A 21,351-nucleotide genomic window follows, 5' to 3' on the forward strand; every position below is an offset into this window, starting at 1 on the left:
CCTGTGCATTGATCTCTTGGAGGTATTTAAGTGTCTTATCATATCTCTCCTATCCCACCTTTCTTTTAGGATATATATGTTTAGATCTTTAAGTCTGTCCCCATATGCTTTACAGTGAAGACCACTGATCATTTTTGTAGCTACCCTCTGGACCAACTCCATTCTATTGGAAGATGGAATTGAAAAAAAAAGATAACCTTTGTTAATTGCAGGTGTAGCATTTTTGAATGGGAGTAACCTGCATGGAGTGTCAGTTACTGCCCTTAACAGAAGGCATGGGCGTAACCTGCATGGAGTGTCAGTTACTGCCCTTAACAGAAGGCATGGGGGTAACCTGCATGGAATGGCAGTTACTACCCTTAACAGAAGGCATGGGGGTAACCTGCACGGAGTGGCAGTTACTACCCTTAACAGAAGGCATGGGGTAACCTGCACGGAGTGGCAGTTACTGCTCTTAACAGAAGGCATGGAGGTAACCTGCACAGAGTGGCAGTTACTACCCTTAACAGAAGGCATGGAGGTAACCTGCACAGAGTGGCAGTTACTGCTCTTAACAGAAAGCATGGGGGTAAGCTGCACAGAGTGGCAGTTACTACCCTTAACAGAAGGCATGGGGGTAACCTGCACAGAGTGGCAGTTACTACCCTTAACAGAAGGCATGGAGGTAACCTGCACGGAGTGGCAGTTACTACCCTTAACAGAACACATGGGGGTAACCTGCACAGAGTGGCAGTTACTACCCTTAACAGAAGGCATGGGGTAACCTGCACAGAGTGGCAGTTACTACCCTTAACAGAAGGCATGGGGTAACCTGCACAGAGTGGCAGTTACTACCCTTAACAGAAGGCATGGAGGTAACCTGCACAGAGTGGCAGTTACTACCCTTAACAGAAGGCATGGGGTAACCTGCACAGAGTGGCAGTTACTACCCTTAACAGAAGGCATGGAGGTAACCTGCACAGAGTGGCAGTTTCTACCCTTAACAGAAGGCATGGGGGTAACATTCACAGATTGGCAGTTACTGCCCTTAACAGACGGCATGGGTGTAACCTGCACAGAGTGGCAGTTACTGCCCTTAACAGAAGGCATGGAGGTAACCTGCACAGAGTGGCAGTTACTGCCCTTAACAGAAGGCATGGGTGTAACCTGCACAGAGTGGCAGTTACCACCCTTAACAGAATGCATGGGGATAACCTGCACAGAAAGTGAGTTACTACCCTTAACAGAAGGCATGGTGGTCACCTGCATAGTGGCAGTTACTGCTCTTAATAGAAGGCATGGAGGTAACCTGCACAGAGTGGCAGTTACTACCTTTAACAGAACACATGGGTGTAACCTGCACGGAGAGGCAGTTACTATCCTTAACAGAAGGATTAGGGGTAACCTGCATGGAGAGGCAGTTACTACCCTTAACAGAAGGCATGGAGATAAACTGCACGGAAAGTTAGTTACTACCCTTAACAGAAGGCATGGTGGTCACCTGCATAGTGGCAGTTACTAGCCTTAACAACTTGTTGGGCAGACTGGATGGAATGGGTCTTTATCTGCCATCATATACTCTGTTACTTCTTCTGCAGAATTGTGCACCCTATGCCCCCAAGCATCTCTCTGGCTTTTCCATTGCCTTACAACCTGTTTGGTCACCTTGATCTCACTCTTGTTTCATGAATAGAATGTCACTCCCTATAGCAGCCTAAATGCATGACCTTGCATTATTTAGCATTAAATCTTAGCTGCGAGCCAATCTTCAGTCTTACTTGGATCCTCCTAATGTTTCCTACAAACCCCTGGGTGTCTACCCTGATGCAGATTTTGGTATCATCCGCAAAAGGTCAAACCCTTCCGAACAATCCTTCTGTCATATCACTTTAGAAAATGTTGAAAAGAGCTGGTCTAAGGACTGATCCCTGTGGCGTATCACTAGCAATGCTCCTCTCTTCAGAGTGAGCTCCATTTATTACTAGTCTTGGTCATGCAGCATCCAAACCAAACCATCCTTAACTTGCACAGCAATACCCTAAAAAATGATCACTGGCCATGTGCCCAAGGCTTTGAATTTATCTGCTTCAGTCTAAACCTGTGTGCACATAACCAGTCTTAGGCACAGATTGAGATGTCCCCATACTGTTCAGAAGAGAAGAAGGCTTATAAAATAAAAAATGATCTGTGCCTTTGTGTTTGTCTCTGTGAATGCCCCCCTCTAACGTTGGGGTTCAGTGTCCTATCCACACCAAATGTGCATGTCAGGAGGTCCAAGGGGATCCTGATGGAGTTTTTTTTTTTTATCCGCACATATGTGCAGATGCACGTGCTTTCCGGAAAGTACGATTCATCTTGTTTAAGTTTCTGAGTTTACTACACTAAGAACTTGATTCATGAAAGTCTTTATCCCTAGACAAAGTGAGATCAATAATCAGAGAGCTGGTGAGTGGGTAACTTACCCAGTTGAAGTTAAGCGTGTAACTTTTCCCAGGTATTTAGTGGGGCTTACCCGGATAATTTTTCTGCTTAATGTACCTGGATAAAATTACGTGAATAACTTTACCAGGATAATTTTAGGACAGGTATTTTTCTGACCAGGCTTGCATGCAGAAGTTTAGCTGGCCAGCCATGGCCCTGGAAAGCCACAATGAGTTGGGTGTAAATAATGTATCTGCTCAGTAGAGGAAAATATTCAAATTTTGGCTTTTGTCCAGCAAACTCCTAAAGTTAGCCTTTGAATATCAAACTCAGCATGAAAGAAAAGCCTTTGTGACTCGGCCCTTTAGTTTGTGTGTTTAAAAAAAAATGTAAAACAGAAAAAATATTAAGAAATGGTTACAATTTAATAAAAGTAAGTGATGCTAGATTATGCTTGAATTTCCCATATTTTGCTTTCGTACCTCGTAACACAACATAGGCAGTTGGAAATGATTGGCCAAGCCCACCCCCCAAGGAGCAACGTGCGTTGCTAGGATATTGAATTATTGAATGGAATCCGGGGGCTGCAGCTTTGCGTGCATCACAGAATATAAATGCAACAGTTTATAGAATTCAATTTTAACAATACGAACTTCATGACGGACAGCATTTGTGTCTTTGGGTGCAGTATGTACTGGCCCAGTTCACAATCCAAAGCAGGGGAGCGGCTGGCAATTCCTTTGCGGACAGTTTCAAAGGTGACCTCCCACTATAGACACCATTCCTTTCCAGCCTCAACACAGGCTGTAGGATCTTCCCTCTTAGCCACATAAGTTTAAGGGAGGCAAGAACCTGCATCCTTGGCTGCAAAACCTCAACGATGGGAGCCCCATTTTAGTGTATGCTGCCCCTTTCCATACAAACCCCCCCCATCCCTAAATTGCCACAATTCCCTCCCCGCCCCTCCCAGCCTATGAGAGTAAACCCTATTAACAGTGAAAGAATGGAATCCAAGGTCAGTCTGAAGCTTGAAGCTACCTCCTGTTTCATCTCCGTATCCCCATCCCATTGTCTGGTTTCACGGGTATAGTCTTGGGGACCAGACAGAGAATTTTCTTCACGCCTTCCTTTAGACAGCTGGGTGAATGGAGTAAGGTAGAAAGACCTGAGAGAGGAGAGGCACAGTCACTTGGCAGCCGTATGGGTGAGGCTCATGTTGTTGTAGTCATTGTAGCTTTGGAGCTGTTCAACATATTTTGCACTGGCCGGATAAACCGCCCAATTATGCCATCGGTACATTCACATCATCATGTTATGTGTGTTCACAGGTTTCGCCAAATGAAACAACAATATATAACCACTGCTTAAATGCAACATGCTCGGTGAATGGCAGCATCATTGTTGAGAAAGTAAAGTGCCCGGTGGTAAAGAAGGTTATGTGTGAAAGTGGATTAAGCCCCAAAAAGGTCTACGACGAATATGGTTGCTGCTATGTCTATAAGTGTGACTGTAAGCATTATTATAGCTAATCAAAGTGCACTTTTGAACAATGCAAACTATATCTTGTGACACCATACTGCTGAAAACGTTAGGTTTGCCTTCCAAATGTACGTTTCTCATTTGCACTATTCATGGTCTATGAATGAAAGCAAGCTTGGTTTAGAGTAGAAGAATGGAGGAGGACAGGATGGCTCAGTGGAACTGGAACAGGGTTACAGAGCCTTGCAGCTCTGTGCCTCCAAAGCAACACTGCCAGCTTGCAATGTTACAACCCATGTGTGCCTGCTCTGTGGATAAGTACAGGGCTCAAGCTGAGGGGAAATGGAAGGGAATATAATTGCTCCTGTTAACTGAAATAAAAATTCGTGTGCAGCCTCACCCGGGGATGAGCTTTCTCTCTCATCCCCGGGTGAAGCCCCGGAGCACCAGACATAACTCACTCTGACTGCCAGTACAGCCCAGTTCTTGCAGTCATAGTGGCCATGCACTACCTCCAGCAGCTGCAGTGTGTAACGGGAACTTTTTCCCAGAGCCTCTCTTGTCCGCTGAGCGAAGTTTCAGGTTCCTAAATACTCTGAGGTCAATACTCAGTGATATGGCAAGCAGCGGATTTATACAGGGAAAGTTATGTGTGCAACCTGTCCCGGATATTCAGCAGGACCTGTGTGCACAAGTCTCCCGCTGCATATACTCAGATTAAGTAGCATGCATAATTTTATCCAGGTAAAGTTAGGACTGTTCTTGTTCCGACCAGACATACCTGCATGTGTTGACCAGGACAGTGCTGAATATGCATGCAAAGTGGGTAGAGTCAAGCCATTCCCCAGAAATACCTCCCCTGATGCCCCATTTTTTATAAATAATTTTAATATGCACAAAAAGCTGTGCATATAAAATGTGTGTGTTCAGTGGACTGGAGGGCAATATTTGAAACTCAACTTCTGAGTGTGTAACTCCAAAGTTTCACTCACCAAAGCTTTTGAATATCGAGCTCTCTTTGCTCAGTTGTAAGTGGATGAGTCACTGGGGATAACTGTAAATGTCAGTGTGCGAATGCTTTAGTTGGGAGTAGAGTTACCAACCAATTCAGTGGCCAGACACCCGATTCTCCCACCCCCCACCAATACCTGAAATAATTTGCAGAGCTGGGACCTCTCTGGATTTCACCTGGGGACTCTGGGATTTTATTGAAATTAGCAGGGCTCCAGAGGGTTAGCCGCAATCTCTGGGAAACCCACCTCCACTGGACGGTGCCCCCAGACCTCATCTTCTGTACTGAATGAGCGCGGGCAGCAGGACTGCAACAGGACTGCACAGGTAGGAGGCTGGAGGGAACTGCTGCTTCTCGCACCTCCTCGTCTTCCCCTGTAGAGCAGAGCAGAGAAAGAGCTGCTTCGCTCTCTGCTTGAGCCTTTCCCCCCTCCTGTCCCGAGCACTGCAGCCTATTTCCATGGGGGGGGGACGGACAAGAGGGGTAGGGGGAAGGGCTGCGGCAAATGGTAACAGCTCTGCCTACTCCAGACCCCACTGCCCAAAAAGAAGAGAAGAAGAGGGAGCTACCCCGGAGTACTAGGTAAATGAGGAGAGGGAGAGGAGCTAAATGCTGAGAGTGACATGAGGAGGGAATGAATACTTGGGTGGGGGGATGGCGTGAAAGGAGGTGAACACTGGAAGAGGTGAGAAGGGGTGGCATGAGATGGGATGAATGTTGGAGGTGAGGAAGGGGATGCTTGGAGGAGGTGAGGGGGAGAGAATGCTTGTTAAGGGGCAGGCAGTATGAGAGGGAGTGAATGTTGGAGGAAGTGAGCAGGAGGATGACTGCTGGGGCAGGTGAGGGTGGGGATAAATGCTGGAGGAAGGTGAGGAGGGGTGAATGCTGGGGCATAAAAGGAGATGAATGTTGTGAAGAGAGGTGAATGGTACTGTTATTTCCACATTTGAAATTTGCACTAAAAATGAAGGAAAATACAGGAGGAAGGTGAAAGAGGAAAAGAAAGAAGGTCCACCAATTGACACCGATCTCTGAATGAGCAGATAATCAGAATGATAATCAGAATATCAGGCACAAATCAAAACACTTATCAAATTGAATTAAACACCACCTGACTTTGGTAATCCTGCACCATTAAAAAAAACCACAAACACATCAGGCCAGAGCTGAAATGGAAGGGGATGGCTGTTGTTAACATAAACAGAAAGAGCTCTTTGTGATGCAGCAGTGGGAAGCTCTGCTTGAAGCCTGGGCCTGCACACAGATACCCCTTGGGCTGTCGGCATCGTCTCCTGCATCCAGCCCGAGCTCTTCCAGTCAGAGCAGGAATGCTGGGCCTGCAGGAGTCAGAGCCCCCGGGCCTCTGCTCGGCTCGGAGACAGGGAGAGACGTGCATGCTCCTAGTGTCCGTGTTGCCCCCAACTCCTGCCGGGCTCTTCCTGTCACAGGTCAGCTGGTCGGAGAGCACTGGCAGCTTTGGCCCAAGTCAGCTGGGGGGAGCAGAGAGCGTGGCAATGGTGGTGGCTTCGGCTGCCGTGGGCCGGGGGGGAGACAGAAAGCAGCAGCAGCTTTGGCCTCTGCAGTCCAGGAGGATGGCAACCGGTGAAGGCAACAGCTCCAGCCTGCAGAGGTTGGGGAGGTCAGAAAGCAGCAGCAGTTTCAGACTGGAGTAAGAAGAAGTAATAAGATGTGAGGGTGACGAGAAAAAAACGAGTAGAAGAAAGTTGGAGAGGAGAACGGAGCAAAGAGGAGGATAGAGGGGGGAAGAGAAAGTAAATGGAAGGAAAGAGGGAGTCGTGGTGGTGAACTGCTGGGATGGGAGTGGGAGTGGTGGAGATAGGGAGGAGAGACTGGTGGGGATCGTTTATGTTTAGGAGCAGAGTGTGATCTCTGGGGAGGAGGGTGAGAGTGCTGTGGAAGGGTTGGGAGATCGGGAAAGAGAGGTGTGGATGGTGAGAAGGAGAAACTAGTGGGCAGGGAGGATTTAGGGTAAGGGAGAATGGTCTGGGGGAGATCAGGTACCATGGGAAAGGGCAAGTTTGGGTGAGGGCGGGGCTCCATACCGAACAATTCTCCGGGGGGGGGGGGGGGGGCATTGATTGTATAAATGGGTAGTGAGGTGGCCTCTGGGGTGTTGGAAGCAGGGGTCCCTAGCCTGGGACTTACAGCATTTATTTATTTGTATTTATACAATCACTTTTATACCACAAAGTCACACAGTATCATTGCAGTGTACAAACGTAAAATGCAAGCATAAAACTTTATTGACTAAAAATGAAAAAGGCAAACATCTCGAAGTACGGTTCCAAATTCCTCCGTATAATCAGAATTTAATGACATTTCCACCCAACATGCCAAAGCATCTGTGAAACAACCAGGACTTTAAGCATCTCTTAAATGTGGAAGTAGATAATTCACTTCCTAATGACTCTGGCATATTGTTCCATAATGAAAGAGCACGAACTCTGATTTCCCCTATAAGTGCCGTTTTGAAGAAGGAATTTCAGGCAGCCCCTTATGTTGTGATCGTAGAGATCGCGAGGGAATATACACTCTTAAGGCTGCACCCAGCCATGGAGTATTTGCCTGATTGAATAAGATGAGGATTTTATATTCGAGTCAGAGTGATACAGGAAGCCAATGCAGTTTAGTAACCCTGGAAAGGCCTACGGGATATGTTAGGAGGGAGAAGACCTGTGAAAGGGCCTTTTGTGTGTGTGTGGGGGGGGGGGGGGGGGGGAGTAGGATGGAGAAGACCAGGAAAAGGATGTAAAAGGAGGGAGGAGCGGGGGGACAGCTGCAGGATAGGACCCAGAGGGCAGGAGCCAATTAGACATGGAATTTGGACAGGCACTTCCACATTTCTGGCCTGGACCTCAGTGTGTCTGTGGATTGTGTTTTGTACATTTTTTTTTTGTTATGAGTGTTTTCCTGCATGGTTACCTTTTCCCCTGATATGGACACTCCTGTCCTACTGCACATTAGTTACCTTCCTCTCCTCCCTGACAGTGCTGGCCTCCTCCTCCTCCTCCTGGAGCAGCTGTCTGGCATCTGCTTGCTGCCCTTCCAGGGGCAGCCAGCGCCATTTTGAATTTTGGCACTGGCAGAGCAAAAGGAAGGACGACTCCCTCCTGTCCCACCCATCAACCAGTGGACATGCCCTGGGGTTTCATTCCAGTGTGGGGCAGAAGGGGAGTTTAGGGAGGCTTTTGCAAAATCTCAACTACACCTTAGAGAGGTGTAGTAACGTTTTTTGAGTTGCTGGGTGGTTAGTGCAAATCATGTTGGCGAATGTGATTTTTGGTATTTCCATTTTAATATTGATGAACTACTTTATATGCAATGCAGCTCCTTAAGATTTTCACTATAGGCAGAGTTAAAACTATGCTAACACTAACATAAAAGCATATTAAGGCTACTGCAGTGTTAATATGCATTAAACACACGTTAATGCATGTAAACCATGTGCTTAACATTTATATACTTATTTACAAACATTTGATACTCCGCTTTTTTCTAGAAATGGTCTCAAAAGTGGATTACGATCAGTTTTTATATGCTGACATGTACATTAGCAGATACATTCGCCGTAGGATTGCGTGCAGTGGCCATGGCTGGGGGACCTTAGTTCTACCCTAATGAACAGACTGGGGGAAGGCCTTGTTGAGCAGCCGACAAGCGAGGTAGCAGGGCTCCAGGGGAATGGGACCTTGGTCCAGGCCTTGGGAGCATAACCGCTGAAGGCCCCTATTCCTGAGCAGGTCAGTTTTGCGGAAGTCAAAGTGTGGGGGAGGAAAGACGAGCCTTAGGGGAGGAACAGAGCTCTACATGAGGATGAAGGAGGCAAGGAGACAGGAGAGATGAAGATGAAGCAGAGGGTTTTGAAGTTTATCCTGGCTTTTTCCAAGACCCAGTGCAGTCTGTATAGGATGGGCCTTGTGTGATCCGATGCTTTGACCCTTGACATGATTTTGGCCACAGTGTTTTGGCACATGTTGGAGACATTTCAAACCAGTCTGGGAGGTACCATTCAGTAGTCAGAGAACAGTAACCTAATTAGCTGCTGATTAGTGGATGAACAACAGAAGCAAGGTCATGCTGCTCGAGGTAGTTGCCTAATTTTCGAATCTGGCGGAGGTACATAAAGCAAGCTCTCACTGCTTTAGAGATGTGGGATTGCATCGTGAGATTTAAGCCAAGTGGCTGTGAGAGGATTGCTGGAAAAGGCCGGGAGCGGGGAAAACACTACCGCACTCTCAGCTGGGATTTCAGGAGAGTCTGTGGGGTGGGGTAGAGGTTGCGGGTGGCTGGAGGGCAGGATGGGGCTCATTTTATTTTTATTTAAAGGGTTAGAGGAGGGGGTTCAGGCACTAGCCTGCACTTACTTTTTTCAGAGCATACCTGCAACTTTTTTCCTCCACCTGCTTGATTTGCCCTGTGGTCCCTGCATGTGAATACCACCTCCCTTTTTTCCAGAGGGAAAGCACTCCTTATTTGAGTGCGTTTTGTGGACTGGGGGCTGTTGATTGTGGGATTGGGCCTGAAAGCCAACAGATCTTGTTTTAATTTTGCAGCCACTTGACTGGCTGTATCTTGAATATAGCCAGTCAAGACTAAAGGTGTCTGGGAACATGTACCTGAATAGCTTTTGACCTGCTCTGAGGATAACGAAACTTACTCGGATATCACTGATATTCAGTGCCACCCCGTCCTGGAACACTTCTGCTTCTCCCAGCTAAAATTTAAGACGGTCAGTGGAGGGAAATATTGAAACCCCCAAATCCCTCTGACTATCGACCTCATTATCTTTCCTTCAAAATAATGAAAACAATGAAACAATCCTGAAATTATTTTAGGAATGGAAACTTTGTGTGCCTCCTTTTGACCTAATAACGCAACTGAATGATAAGAAACACGTTCTCTTTTCATTATTTTAGATTGTATTGGACCAGAAGGGGAGCACAGACTGGTGAGTATCGCAGCATCTTTTCAGCGAGCTTCCCAGGAACGAAAGGCCAGTAAACAGCACTTTGCACCACTAGCCAGTCCGCACCATATTTTCATCCTTTTCTTCCTGTTCCTCGGTGCCGCGGGGCACATTCAATCTTGTTTTTAAATTCTGTAGTCGGCATTACTTTTCTGCAACTGCAGTGGGACGCCCTATTTTCAAAAGGCGTTTTGACAAAGCTGTTTTGAAAACATTGGCTTTTGTTTTACGCTTACAGAAACTGCACACTATTAAAAAACATGCTGATGTTATTATTTATATCTATTGTCAGGGCTGGTGCTGGCCTTTTTGCTGCCCTGAGAGAAAATTTACTGTGCTGCTCCCCCCCACCCCCACCTGCCGCCAATTCATTCGGTCTTCGTCCAGAGCCCATCAAAAAAAAGCCCAGCTCCCTCCAGCAATCTATATTTTTAAAAACTGACTCTGCCTAACCCCTGACCACGTCACGGAACCTATGAAGGGAAGGATATTAAGTACCTTAGGCAAACCTCACAGTCTTGCACACACGACACTCCCCACTCCCACACCCGCTACAGACACACACAATTAAATTATGCGTTTATACCTGATTTTACATGCAAAAGAACATTCACAAGTACAGTCTTCTGAGGCAAAAACATTACTTACAACATACATATTATATTTACATGCACTGTTGCGGTGCCAACCAGAAAACCCTGCAAAAAAGACACTTGGAGCTCCGATGGAATTAGACTCTTTGTAATGTGTGCTGGGTGTGGGCTTGGCCCTCAGAAAGCCAGGAACAAACAGAATTACCAAAACAACCCTAACTGCCAGCACTCAAACAGTAACAACGTTATCTATGAAAAGGCAACATTGCACTGCACCTACAACTCCTATTAGGAACACAAAACATTCAGACTGCTACAGAACCTTACGTTGAAACTACATGCCAGCAAAATACCTTACCTTGTTCACATATGCAGAACACAGACAAACCCTGACTAAATACAGAATAAAGAGACCAGAAAGTATAAATAGAAACATGCTGAGAACTGAACTGGAATCCAACAATGTAAAAACAGAAACATTACATTCTTCATAAAACATTAAATAATAAAATCAAAACATATAAAACATCAATCATAGTAAAATCATAATGAAAAGTATAAATATGTTAAACCAGATAACGAACAGAATATCCAAAGTTTCCCAAACACCAATAATTAATAAAAACTCCAATAATTAAAAATGTTCTAGTATTTACCCAAAAAAAACAAAATATTTCAAAACAGCAGAAACAACAAACTACACTCAATAATTAAAATTAATAAGGATAAAAAAATCTCGGTACATGAGATGTTTTGATTTCCAGTCACTATACACACACCCAGAGGAACTCAACAACGTGTAATCCTACAAAACATTTTTATTAAATGTGTACAAACATTAAACTCATGACTTTTAATACATAAGACATTTTTCCCCGTTTTATTGTAACTTTCTCACATCCTTTTTCTGACTCCCTGTATTTAAAAGTTCAAGGTTCCTATTGAGAATATTGTTTATTACGCTACGTTATGCTTTCACACTTTGTTAATTGTAAACAGGGTTGATGTGATGCCTGTCATGAAACTCGGTATAACAAAAACATTAAATAAATAAAATAAATAAAATAAGACCATCTATATGAACGGTGCTTGCCTTTATAATAAAACTACATACTCCATGCATTACCCTCCATTCATACTCTACTCATCCATACCCAACCATAACACTCACCATCCCTAAAAATGAGCAACATGATCAGTTATTATACATAATTATGCACAGATTAACCTTTCATGATGTGTAGTCACGCTACCTCCACATATTTTACAATAATCACACTAATACAAAACAACGCAGTTGCTTCAGCATGTAAGTTTCATAACACCCAACGAAGATCTCGTTTCACCCGTCCATGTGGGCTTCTTCAGGGACTAACTATTCCCCAAAGCTCAACTATGCTGTCATGTTGATATACTTGATATGACTATCTTCTAGAAGATATATATATATATATATATATTGCCAGTGATTTGAGCTCCTCTGGTGCCCCAACAGTCTCTCCTGCTGCTGCCACCTCACCCAGGTGTACTGCCCCATGCAAATACATGGTATGCACACCCAGTCACGCTGGGCCTGAGTAATTATTTATTGGATTTGAAATACTGCTTTAAAAAATGTTAGGGTTAATGGCATGAATGATGCTTATTGGATTGGGATTTAAATACTCACTTTTCCACATACAAGCTCAAGGCAACTTGCAGTTTCAGGTTCTGTTAGTAGGTCTCTATCCCCAGCGGGCTTACAATGTAAGGGTCTGCTTTACTAAGGCTTTTCTCCCATTCTGTGCTTAGTAAAGGAGGCCCTACATTTGTATCTGAGGCAACGGAAGGAGAATTAACTTGCCCAAGGTCACAAGGAACAGCAGAAGAAGAAGCACAATTTCTACCCTGGATTCCCTGGGTTTTAGCCCATTGTTCCACAAAATTACTCATAAGAATATAAAAACATATGAATATAAGAAGATGCCATACTGGGTCAGGCCAGGCAAACTCACAGAATGAATAGTAATTTCTCACAGTTATGCTGGAAGGACTGTGGGCAAATCTGGACTATCTGTATTTGGCCTGAACAAGCTTGCAAATTAACTTCGTTGCCACCCCTGTCAGTGAGTAACAAGAAATAGAGCTACTTTTTGGGATCTGCCGGTTACTTGTGATCTGGACTGCCACTGTCAGAGAAAAGATCCAGCATGCGTCATGCTGCTGCACCTTGATCTGTCTCAGCATGGCACATCTTATTTTCTTTTGTTCTTATGTCATAAGGTTTTTTATTTGATTGAACATATTATTAGGTAGTGCCCTCAGAAACCAAACTTGGCATCACTAGGGGTTGGAATAGGAAAAGGAATTCAAAGGAAGTGCATAAAACTATGGTGAAATGTGTCAATATTGCTAGCTCAGAGAAGACGTCTGAGAAATCGCAAGGAAGCTAAATCAGATTGTTTTGAGAAAGACTATGATAAAACTGCTTTGTATGAGGAGTTTATGGTTGAACACAGCAAGAAATTTCAGGCATTTAGAAGTTTGGGGACAATAATTTTGAACAACAATAAACTCTTAAGAGGTCCACATCAGACGATGAATTCAAGAGGATCATCCTGGATTGGCATAGGATTTATAGGAGTATTTGTATAGATCCTTGCAATGCTGATTTGTAGAATCGTAATCCCCAAAAAGAACCAGACTGCCACATTATTCAGAATATGACATTACGTATGAAAAGTAATGTTAAAACGAACCTGATGACATCAGTTTAATGATAATTTGTTCTATTCTTTGAGACTAGGCTACAAATTTCTGAGTCTTTTCAAGATGGCTACAGGCGTTCACAACTATAGAAAGGAGCTCCATAAACTCAAATATTTACTAAGATAAAAAGAATAGTAGTTTACCATTTAAAGATATGTATACCTTTTACAGTTCACCTCTAATTCCCAGCCCTAACAATCAGAAGCATATTGGAATCAGTTAACCTGACAATTTTTCATGTCAATTCCTCTCTCATTATTATAGCCTGGAGAGACCTGGACAAGTAACTGCAAAGCATGTGAATGTGAAATGCATAGCACTCTTGTGAAGTGTCAGCCAATCAGCTGTGAATATCCTTCCCCAGAACCTTGTGATAAAGAAGGATATGAATATGTCCAAATTCTGAATCCAGATAATCCATGCTGCATTCAGACTCGGTGTCGTAAGTACCTTCTCTTTTGAGCTCATATATTTTTTAAAATTGCTAAAAATATGAGCAATAAAGGGAACCTTTTGCATTCAAAGTATCCTGTTTTCACAAGATGGGTTCTTATGTATTCCTTAGAAAGCACCATATAAGCAACAACTTCCTGCTGGCAGTCAAGCTTGTGTTGCTGACTGCTGGGAGGTCTCTTAGGGTAGAGGGCACTGGTAGGAGCAAGCAAGGATGATAACCAAGGCTAGAATAGTACAGGCAACAGCAATTGAGCAGACTGGGCACGCCAGATGGTCATTTGCCAACATTCACCATCAATATATACATTGCTATACATATGTCATTAAAATGATATTTTCCAAAAATAAGGAAACTGCCATAGCAGAGTTTAGGAACCAAGCTTACAATGTAAGAATATTATGAGAAGAAAATGCAAAGATGGAGTGAGTCATAAATGTTACAGCAAAGAGAGGGGACAAGAAGCCAAGTCCTTTGGCAAAACGTTTTGTTAATTCAAAGTAGTGAGTTTTATTAAAGGAGATATAGGAAGGGGCCTGGAGAAAGGGAAAGAACAAATAGCAAAGAAGATATATTGTAACCTAGTAAGTAACAGATAAAGAGGTATTCAGGGAGGTAATTGCCGCTCTGTGCAGGTTAGCCCCTCGGCTTCTTGTTCAGGGCTGTAACTGCCACTCGGATGCAGGTTACTCCCATTCAGAAAAGAAAGGTTAGCCCAGATCTTCATTTTTATCCTCTTGCCTCTAAGGATCCTCTGTAGTTATCCCATGCTCTTTTAAATTCTGCCACCAGTTGTGTCTTCACCACCTCCTTCAAGAGGGCATTCCAGGAATCCACCTCCTTTTTTGTGACAATATATTTCCTGATATTGTTCCTGACTGTATGACCCTGGAGTTTCATATCATGACCCCTAGATGTACAGCTTCCTTTCTACTGGGAAACGTTTGCCTCTTAGCACTGACACAAAGCCAGGAGGGCTGAGGAGAGTGTCAGAACATTATGTGGGTAGGAAGAGGAGCAGAAAGGCGAAGGTTGAGATGTAGGGTCAGATATAGCGTGCAGGACATTGAAGCACACATGTAAGGAGACTGAATTTGCTAAGAACTCAATGCAGGACTCAAAAAGGGTGAACAGATTCAAAACACTGTGAATGGAAAATAATTCTCTCAGCTGCTTTCTAGATTGCCTACAATGGAAAGAGAAAGGTGAGAGAAAGGTAAGTAAGAATTATAAGCATCAAGGAAGGAAATAATATTATTTTGTATATCTAGCCACCTTTCCCATTTTAACTCAAGCTCATACCTTGAGGTCCATATTCAGAAGCATTTAGATGGATAATTCAGAAGTAATGTGGCTAAATGAATATTTATGAACTTAGCCAACTATATTTTATCCAGCTTCTTTATTATCTGGCTAAATTGTGGCCACATAACTTAGGAGGTGGTTCAGGGGAGGCGTTATATTAGCCAGCTAAGTTAACAGCTATCCTAAAGTTAGCCGGTTAAAATTAGCTGGCTATATTCTTATATTCTGCACAAATGAATATGCTTCCAAAGTTAGCTGGATAAGTTTATCATGCTAAATTTGTTTATCTAGACCAGAGCTTTCCAAACTTTTCATGTTGGTGACACACTTTTTAGACAAACATAATTTCGTGACACAGTAATTCAGTCTACCAGCAAACCAGAAGTTAAAGGTTAAACGAACAAATGTATTTCAACAATTTATGTATGTTTCCTTAAATATATACATAAATAAAATGTTTCACAACACAACCTATCTCATAATAAATATTTGCAGGCTTCCACTTCCTCCATGCTGATCTCGTACATTGTGAGATCGGCATAGAGAAAGTGCTACTCTTGCACATTCCCAAAGATTACATGTGCCAATCACTAAAAGTAATTTTTTTTTTTACCTTTGCTGTCTGATCTTAGTTTTCTAATCGGTTGGTCACAGGCTTTTTTTTCCAGCTTTCCTTTCTTGTTTTTTTGCCAATTCCTTTTACAGGGTCTTTTTTTCTATTTCTTTTCTCTCCATCTGTCTTCCCTCAAACACACAATCAGGTTCTCATTCTCACACGCTATCTCACACATTCTCACACACACAGGCTCTCACTCACATGCAATCTCACACATCCACAGCTCTCACTCTCACATGCCTCTCTCTCATACATACATACATACTGTCTCTCTCGTGCACATGCTGTCTCACTCTCACACACACAGGCTCTCTCACTCCTACATGCTCTCTTGCTCAAGCACAGGCTCTCACTGGCACATGCTGTCCCTCTGCACGGGTTGCCGAAGGATGGGCTCTTCAGAGGCCCTGATCTTCCCTGGCCGTGACATGGGATCTGCAGCGGCCCTGCTATCGGGTTTCCTCCTCTTCTCGGGCTGCCGCGACGTGGGATCCGCAGCGGCCCTGCTATCGGGTTTCCTCCTCTTCTCGGGCCGTCGCGACGTGGGATCCGCAACGGCCCATTAATGCTGCTCTTCTTCTGTACGCAGCAGATGCTCCTCCTCCTTCCTGCCCACGCGGCTCCGGCAACGTTTTTCTTCCAGGGCTGCACAGGCAGGAAGGAGGAGGAGTGAACGTGACCCTTTTCTTCGGGCCGTGGTGATGTAAGCTCCACTACTGCCCGCCGATCTTCCTGCTATAGTTCCCTGCTTCCGCCGGCCCTGTGGACCGGGCGACACACCTCCACACTACAGGCGACACACTAATGTGTCCCGACACACACTTTGGAAAGCTCTGATCTAGACAGTGATCGAATATGGACCTCATTGTTTTCAGGCATGGTGAGTTCCTACCCCAAAGAGCTTACAGTCTATATGAGTACATGAGACAATGGAAAATTGTGATGCCTAATCCAAAGTCAGAAAAATGCCAATGGGAAGTGTGGGATTCTGAATGCTGGTTTACTGCCTATTGCCGTAATCACTAGACTGCTCCTCCCTCATAGATTTTTGGAAGTCGGGACTGTGGAATGAAGAGAGTGCTATTGGTCTGGACTTTAGTGCCATGGCAGGAAATTCCTCTGCAACTCTGCTAGGCCAGATTAGCTAGGAGAGTAAAAAATGAACCGCATCCGCTGTATCTGGTTGGTTGATATTGGTTGTGATGTCCCAAATTGAAATCCCATCATTGGTGCAGCATAAACCCATCAGGTATCACTAGGTGAAATGAGGTTTATGACTTCTGTCAGTATGGTGACTCACAGGACTCTAGGTACACTGGCATCACAAAGAATTGTGACACCATCAGGAAACAACACGAACAAAACGTTACAATACAGGGGACTTATAACCCTATGTCTACTGTTCAAACACTGCACAATAAAGAGAGGGGGAAAGCAGTACAGCAGGAAGGCTTTCAAATCTAGAATCCTCTCTCTCCCAAATGGTCTTATTTTATTCAAGATATCTCATTTTAGAAAAAATATTTTCCTCAGAACTGATAGTTTTTTCCAGTTTTAGCAGCTGCCTGAGGTAGAATCCCAGGCTCCTTCTCTGACTCTCTCGTTTCATCAGTTAGCAACTGCCTATTTAAGCATACGTCTACTTTCCTGGGCTATGTTCTTCTATTGTATTAGATTGTTAGAAATCACAAGGATTGGCAAAGCTATGTTTAGAATCTGTATATAATCGTGCTAATTTCTTTTTTGCTTTATCATTCAGAATGCAACCCCAGACTCTGTAATAACACCATGATTGCTTGCAAACCTGGCTATAGGTTAACCCCTCTTCTTCCTGGAGACTGCTGCATGGCCTTTGAGTGCAGTAAGTTCTGAGCTCCATCAGTGCATGTTATTGGGTAGCAAACGCTTATGGTTATCGTTTCTTAAAGTAGCATGTGAGCAGTGTGAACAATAAATAGTACAACTTGATTCCTCTCCTAAGGGCTAGGACTGGATGTTCAATAAAAAGCACCCCATATGCACATACTAAACCTTAGAAGTGTGAGATGTATGTTTTACACTATGTTCTTGATAATTGTTTAAACTAAAGCTGATCCTCTCCCAATACAGCACCATGCCCACACATTATCCCTCCATTTTATGAAGCACCTTTGCTAGCAAAATAAGAGATTGAAAGTGCCCATCCTCATTTATCTTAGTAATGCACCCTAGTGTTTTATACATAGGAGTCAGGAGTATCACTGGTTCACGTTACTCATAAAACATTGTCTGTTTCTGAGTGATATTTTGGAAAGGTCCTTCAGGTACAGAAGAGGCAAATCGATTTCTCCTTTTATTCTGCCATAAGTCACAATCTCACCTCCAGGTAGCTGAACGTATTACAGAGCAATGTCTGTCACCAATGTGAAGCACTTATAGGACATGTAGTTGAGATGATCATTTTGACAGCATGGTCATACAGTTCTGACGTGCAAACAACAGTGGCCATGCATTCAAAACTGTGGCCCAAATGGTGAGCCCCTGCCCCAGTAATGTTCACTCCTTCAACAGACTAAATGAACTTCAACTTGAAACCCATTTTTGGGAGCTGGCCCTTAGTATTGATATTTAGCTCATTTACATAAGAACATAAGAACATAAGAAATTGCCAGGCTGGGTCAGACCAAGGGTCCATCAAGCCCAGCATCCTGTTTCCAACAGAGGCCAAACCAGGCCACAAGAACCTGGCAATTACCCAAACACCTAGAAGATCCCATGCTACTGATGCAATTAATAGCAGTGGCTATTCCCTAAGTAAACTTGATTAATAGCAGTTAATGGACTTCTCTTCCAAGAACTTATCCAAACCTTTTTTGAACCCAGCTACACTAACTGCACTAACCACATCCTCTGGCAACAAATTCCAGAGATTTATTGTGCGTTGAGTGAAAAAGAATTTTCTCAGATTAGTCTTAAATGTGCTACTTACTAACTTCATGGAATGCCCCCTAGTCCTTCTATTATTCGAAAGTGTAAATAACCGAGTCACATCTACTCGTTCAAGACCTCTCATGATCTTAAAGACCTCTATGATATCCCCCCTCAGCCGTCTCTTCTCCAAGCTGAAAAGCCCTAACCTCTTCAGCCTTTCCTCACAGGGGAGCTGTTCCATCCCCTTTATCATTTTGGTTGCCCTTATCTGTACCTTCTCCATTGCAACTATATCTTTTTTGAGATACGGCGACCAGAATTGTACACAGTATTCAAGGTGTGGTCTCACCATGGAGCGATATAGAGGCATTATGACATTTTCCGTTTTATTAACCATTCCCTTCCTAATAATTCCTAACATTCTATTTGCTTTTTTGACTGCTGCAGCACACTGAGCCGACGATTTCAATGTATTATCTACTATGACGCCTAGATCTCTTTCTTGGGTGGTAGCTCCTAATATGGAACCTAACATCGTGTAACTACAGCAAGGGTTATTTTTCCCTATATGCAACACCTTGCACTTGTCATGAGCAAGAGAAAAAGAGACTTGTACGTTACCAAGAAATGACTGACACACTCAGAATGCTTTCAATTGTAAAACAAAACTGAATGCACATGTTAATGTATTTGCCTTTCAAAAGTTGGTCCTCCACTAGTAGTGTGTCTTTGGTCGTGTTGTCTTTCTTCTCCTTAAATCTTGATATCTCAGACAGACAGGAACACAGCCTCTCACTAGTTTTACTTCACCATTGGGAATTCTATTATTGAGAATTCCTTATGGGTTTTCTCCAGAACTGGTCAGTAAAGGGTCCTAGATTTTGATTCCTAATTGCTGTAGACTCCAGGATAAGCATGGAGATTGGGCAGCTCTTCTGGGCCTTCCCTGTGTTTCACATTTTCACTTTGTCTCATCTCCGAATCTCATATCCTATTCATTTCTATTCTGTCTCCCAAGATCTGTCTTTCACCTGTACTAACTAGCCCAAAAGATAAGGCAACAGAACCAAGAATAAGGAGAATTGATTGGTTCTGCTCTTTTCATGACGATCTAATTTACACTGCTGCTCTTAAAAACTGGAAGCAACCCATAAACAGTCTCACTGAAAACTGCAGCACATCACAGTTTGATTATGCCTATGAATTAATTACATCCACTTTCTTGAATTCAGCAGTGTTCAGTACACAGTGGAGGACATGTTCTCTTTGTGGTTTATCAGAGTAAGCAAACAAGTACTTGGGGAAGGTCCCATATGATTTCAAAAGTTTAATTTTTTTATAATTCTTACATGCTGCTTTGACACTGGGACATTGTATTTGAAAAGCAAACACAGTTTTGAAGGAAATTTCTTATGTTCTTATGAATCACCACTCAGGCATTGTCCATATTGGGAGAAAATATAGATATATGAAAGCTCCTGAAATGAATTCACAAATACCCAGTGCAACCAGTGTTTGGTTGGTTACCTCTTACATGGGTTTATGATTGTCAACGGCAGACTCATCTGGCTTCCGATATATATTTTTCTCATGATGTGCCTTGACAATCTGTGGCAGATTTGCATCATCATAATCTGGCATGTTATCACATTAGCTGCCTTCTAAGGCCAGATTTAAGTTTTGTCCAAAAATAGGGCAAAGTGCAAAATGGCTGCAGTCTGAAACAGAATAACTTTTGTCCAAATAACCTCCTGCAACCTCAGCAAGACAAAAAAAAAACCCAGCAGAAACAGTTCTGTAAGCTATAATGTTTTTGTTCAAAGTTGTTGTACACTGTACCAACCAAGGATTCCCTGCGTGAGCCGTTACTAAGAATGAATAAATGAAAAAGAAAAGACAGTAACTTTTAAATTGGCGTTGCCGGCGTGCATATGTATGAGTATGTGGGCACATGGCCAGATATGTGGCAATTTTATATCCTGTATGCACATATGCACATGTTATAGCCCTGGCACGTATGTGTATGCTTCTAATTTTAAGCTTGTGCACGCACAACTGTGTAAGTCGGCTTTGAAACATGCAAGTGAGGGAATTTTATAAGAGGTGCATATCTGGCTGATGAGTGGTTTCACCAACTAAAAACATAGAAACATGATGGCAGAAGAAGACCGTATGGTCCATCCAGTCTGCCCATCCATCCAATTAATTTAACATAATTCTCATCACTTCCTTAGAGATCCTCTGTAATTATCCCATGTTATTCTGAATTCAGACACTGTTTTTGTCTCCACCACTGCCACTGGGAGGCTGTTTCACACATCCACCACCATCTCTGTAAAGAAATATTTCCTAAGATTACTCCTGAATCTACCCCCTTTCAACCTCTTCTCACGACCCCCTTGATCTAGAGCCTCCTTTCCATTGAAAAAGGCTCACTTCCTGTGCATGGAAACATTTGAGATAGTTGAATGTTTCTATCATATCTCCCTTATCTTGCCTTTCCTCTAGGGTATACATGTTTAGATCTTTAAGTCTATCTCCATATGGTTTAGAAAGAAGACCACTGACCATTTTAGTAGCCACCCGCTGGACCAGCTCCATCTTGTTTAAAGCCTTTTGAAGGTGCAGCCTTCAGAATTGTACACAGTATTCCAAGTGAGGTCTCACCACGGACCTATTCAGGGGCGATATCACCTCCCTTTTTCTGCTGACCAATCCTCTCCCTTTGCAGCCAAGCATCTTTCTGGCTTTTACCTTTGCTTTATCTACCTGTTTGGCCATCTTAAGATTAGATACAGTTAGCCCCAGATCCTGCTTGTCCTTTGTGCTTAGAAGAAATTCACCACC

The 21,351-nt window shown here is 43.5% G+C and overlaps 1 protein-coding gene across 1 annotated transcript in view; it reads left to right on the forward strand.

The window, feature by feature from the left end:
• LOC115079099 (mucin-5B-like) overlaps window positions 1-21,351 on the forward strand; it is a 67,336-nt gene that overhangs the window by 27,224 nt on the left and 18,761 nt on the right. Inside the window, exons 3-6 of the mRNA XM_029582180.1 lie at window positions 3,729-3,909; window positions 9,829-9,860; window positions 13,484-13,661; window positions 17,354-17,455. Of these exons, the coding sequence (XP_029438040.1) occupies window positions 3,729-3,909; window positions 9,829-9,860; window positions 13,484-13,661; window positions 17,354-17,455 (493 nt within the window). The remainder of the gene's footprint in view (window positions 1-3,728; window positions 3,910-9,828; window positions 9,861-13,483; window positions 13,662-17,353; window positions 17,456-21,351) is intronic.

This window comes from Rhinatrema bivittatum, chromosome 17 (assembly GCF_901001135.1).
Source record: "Rhinatrema bivittatum chromosome 17, aRhiBiv1.1, whole genome shotgun sequence".
Taxonomy (NCBI): domain Eukaryota; kingdom Metazoa; phylum Chordata; class Amphibia; order Gymnophiona; family Rhinatrematidae; genus Rhinatrema; species Rhinatrema bivittatum.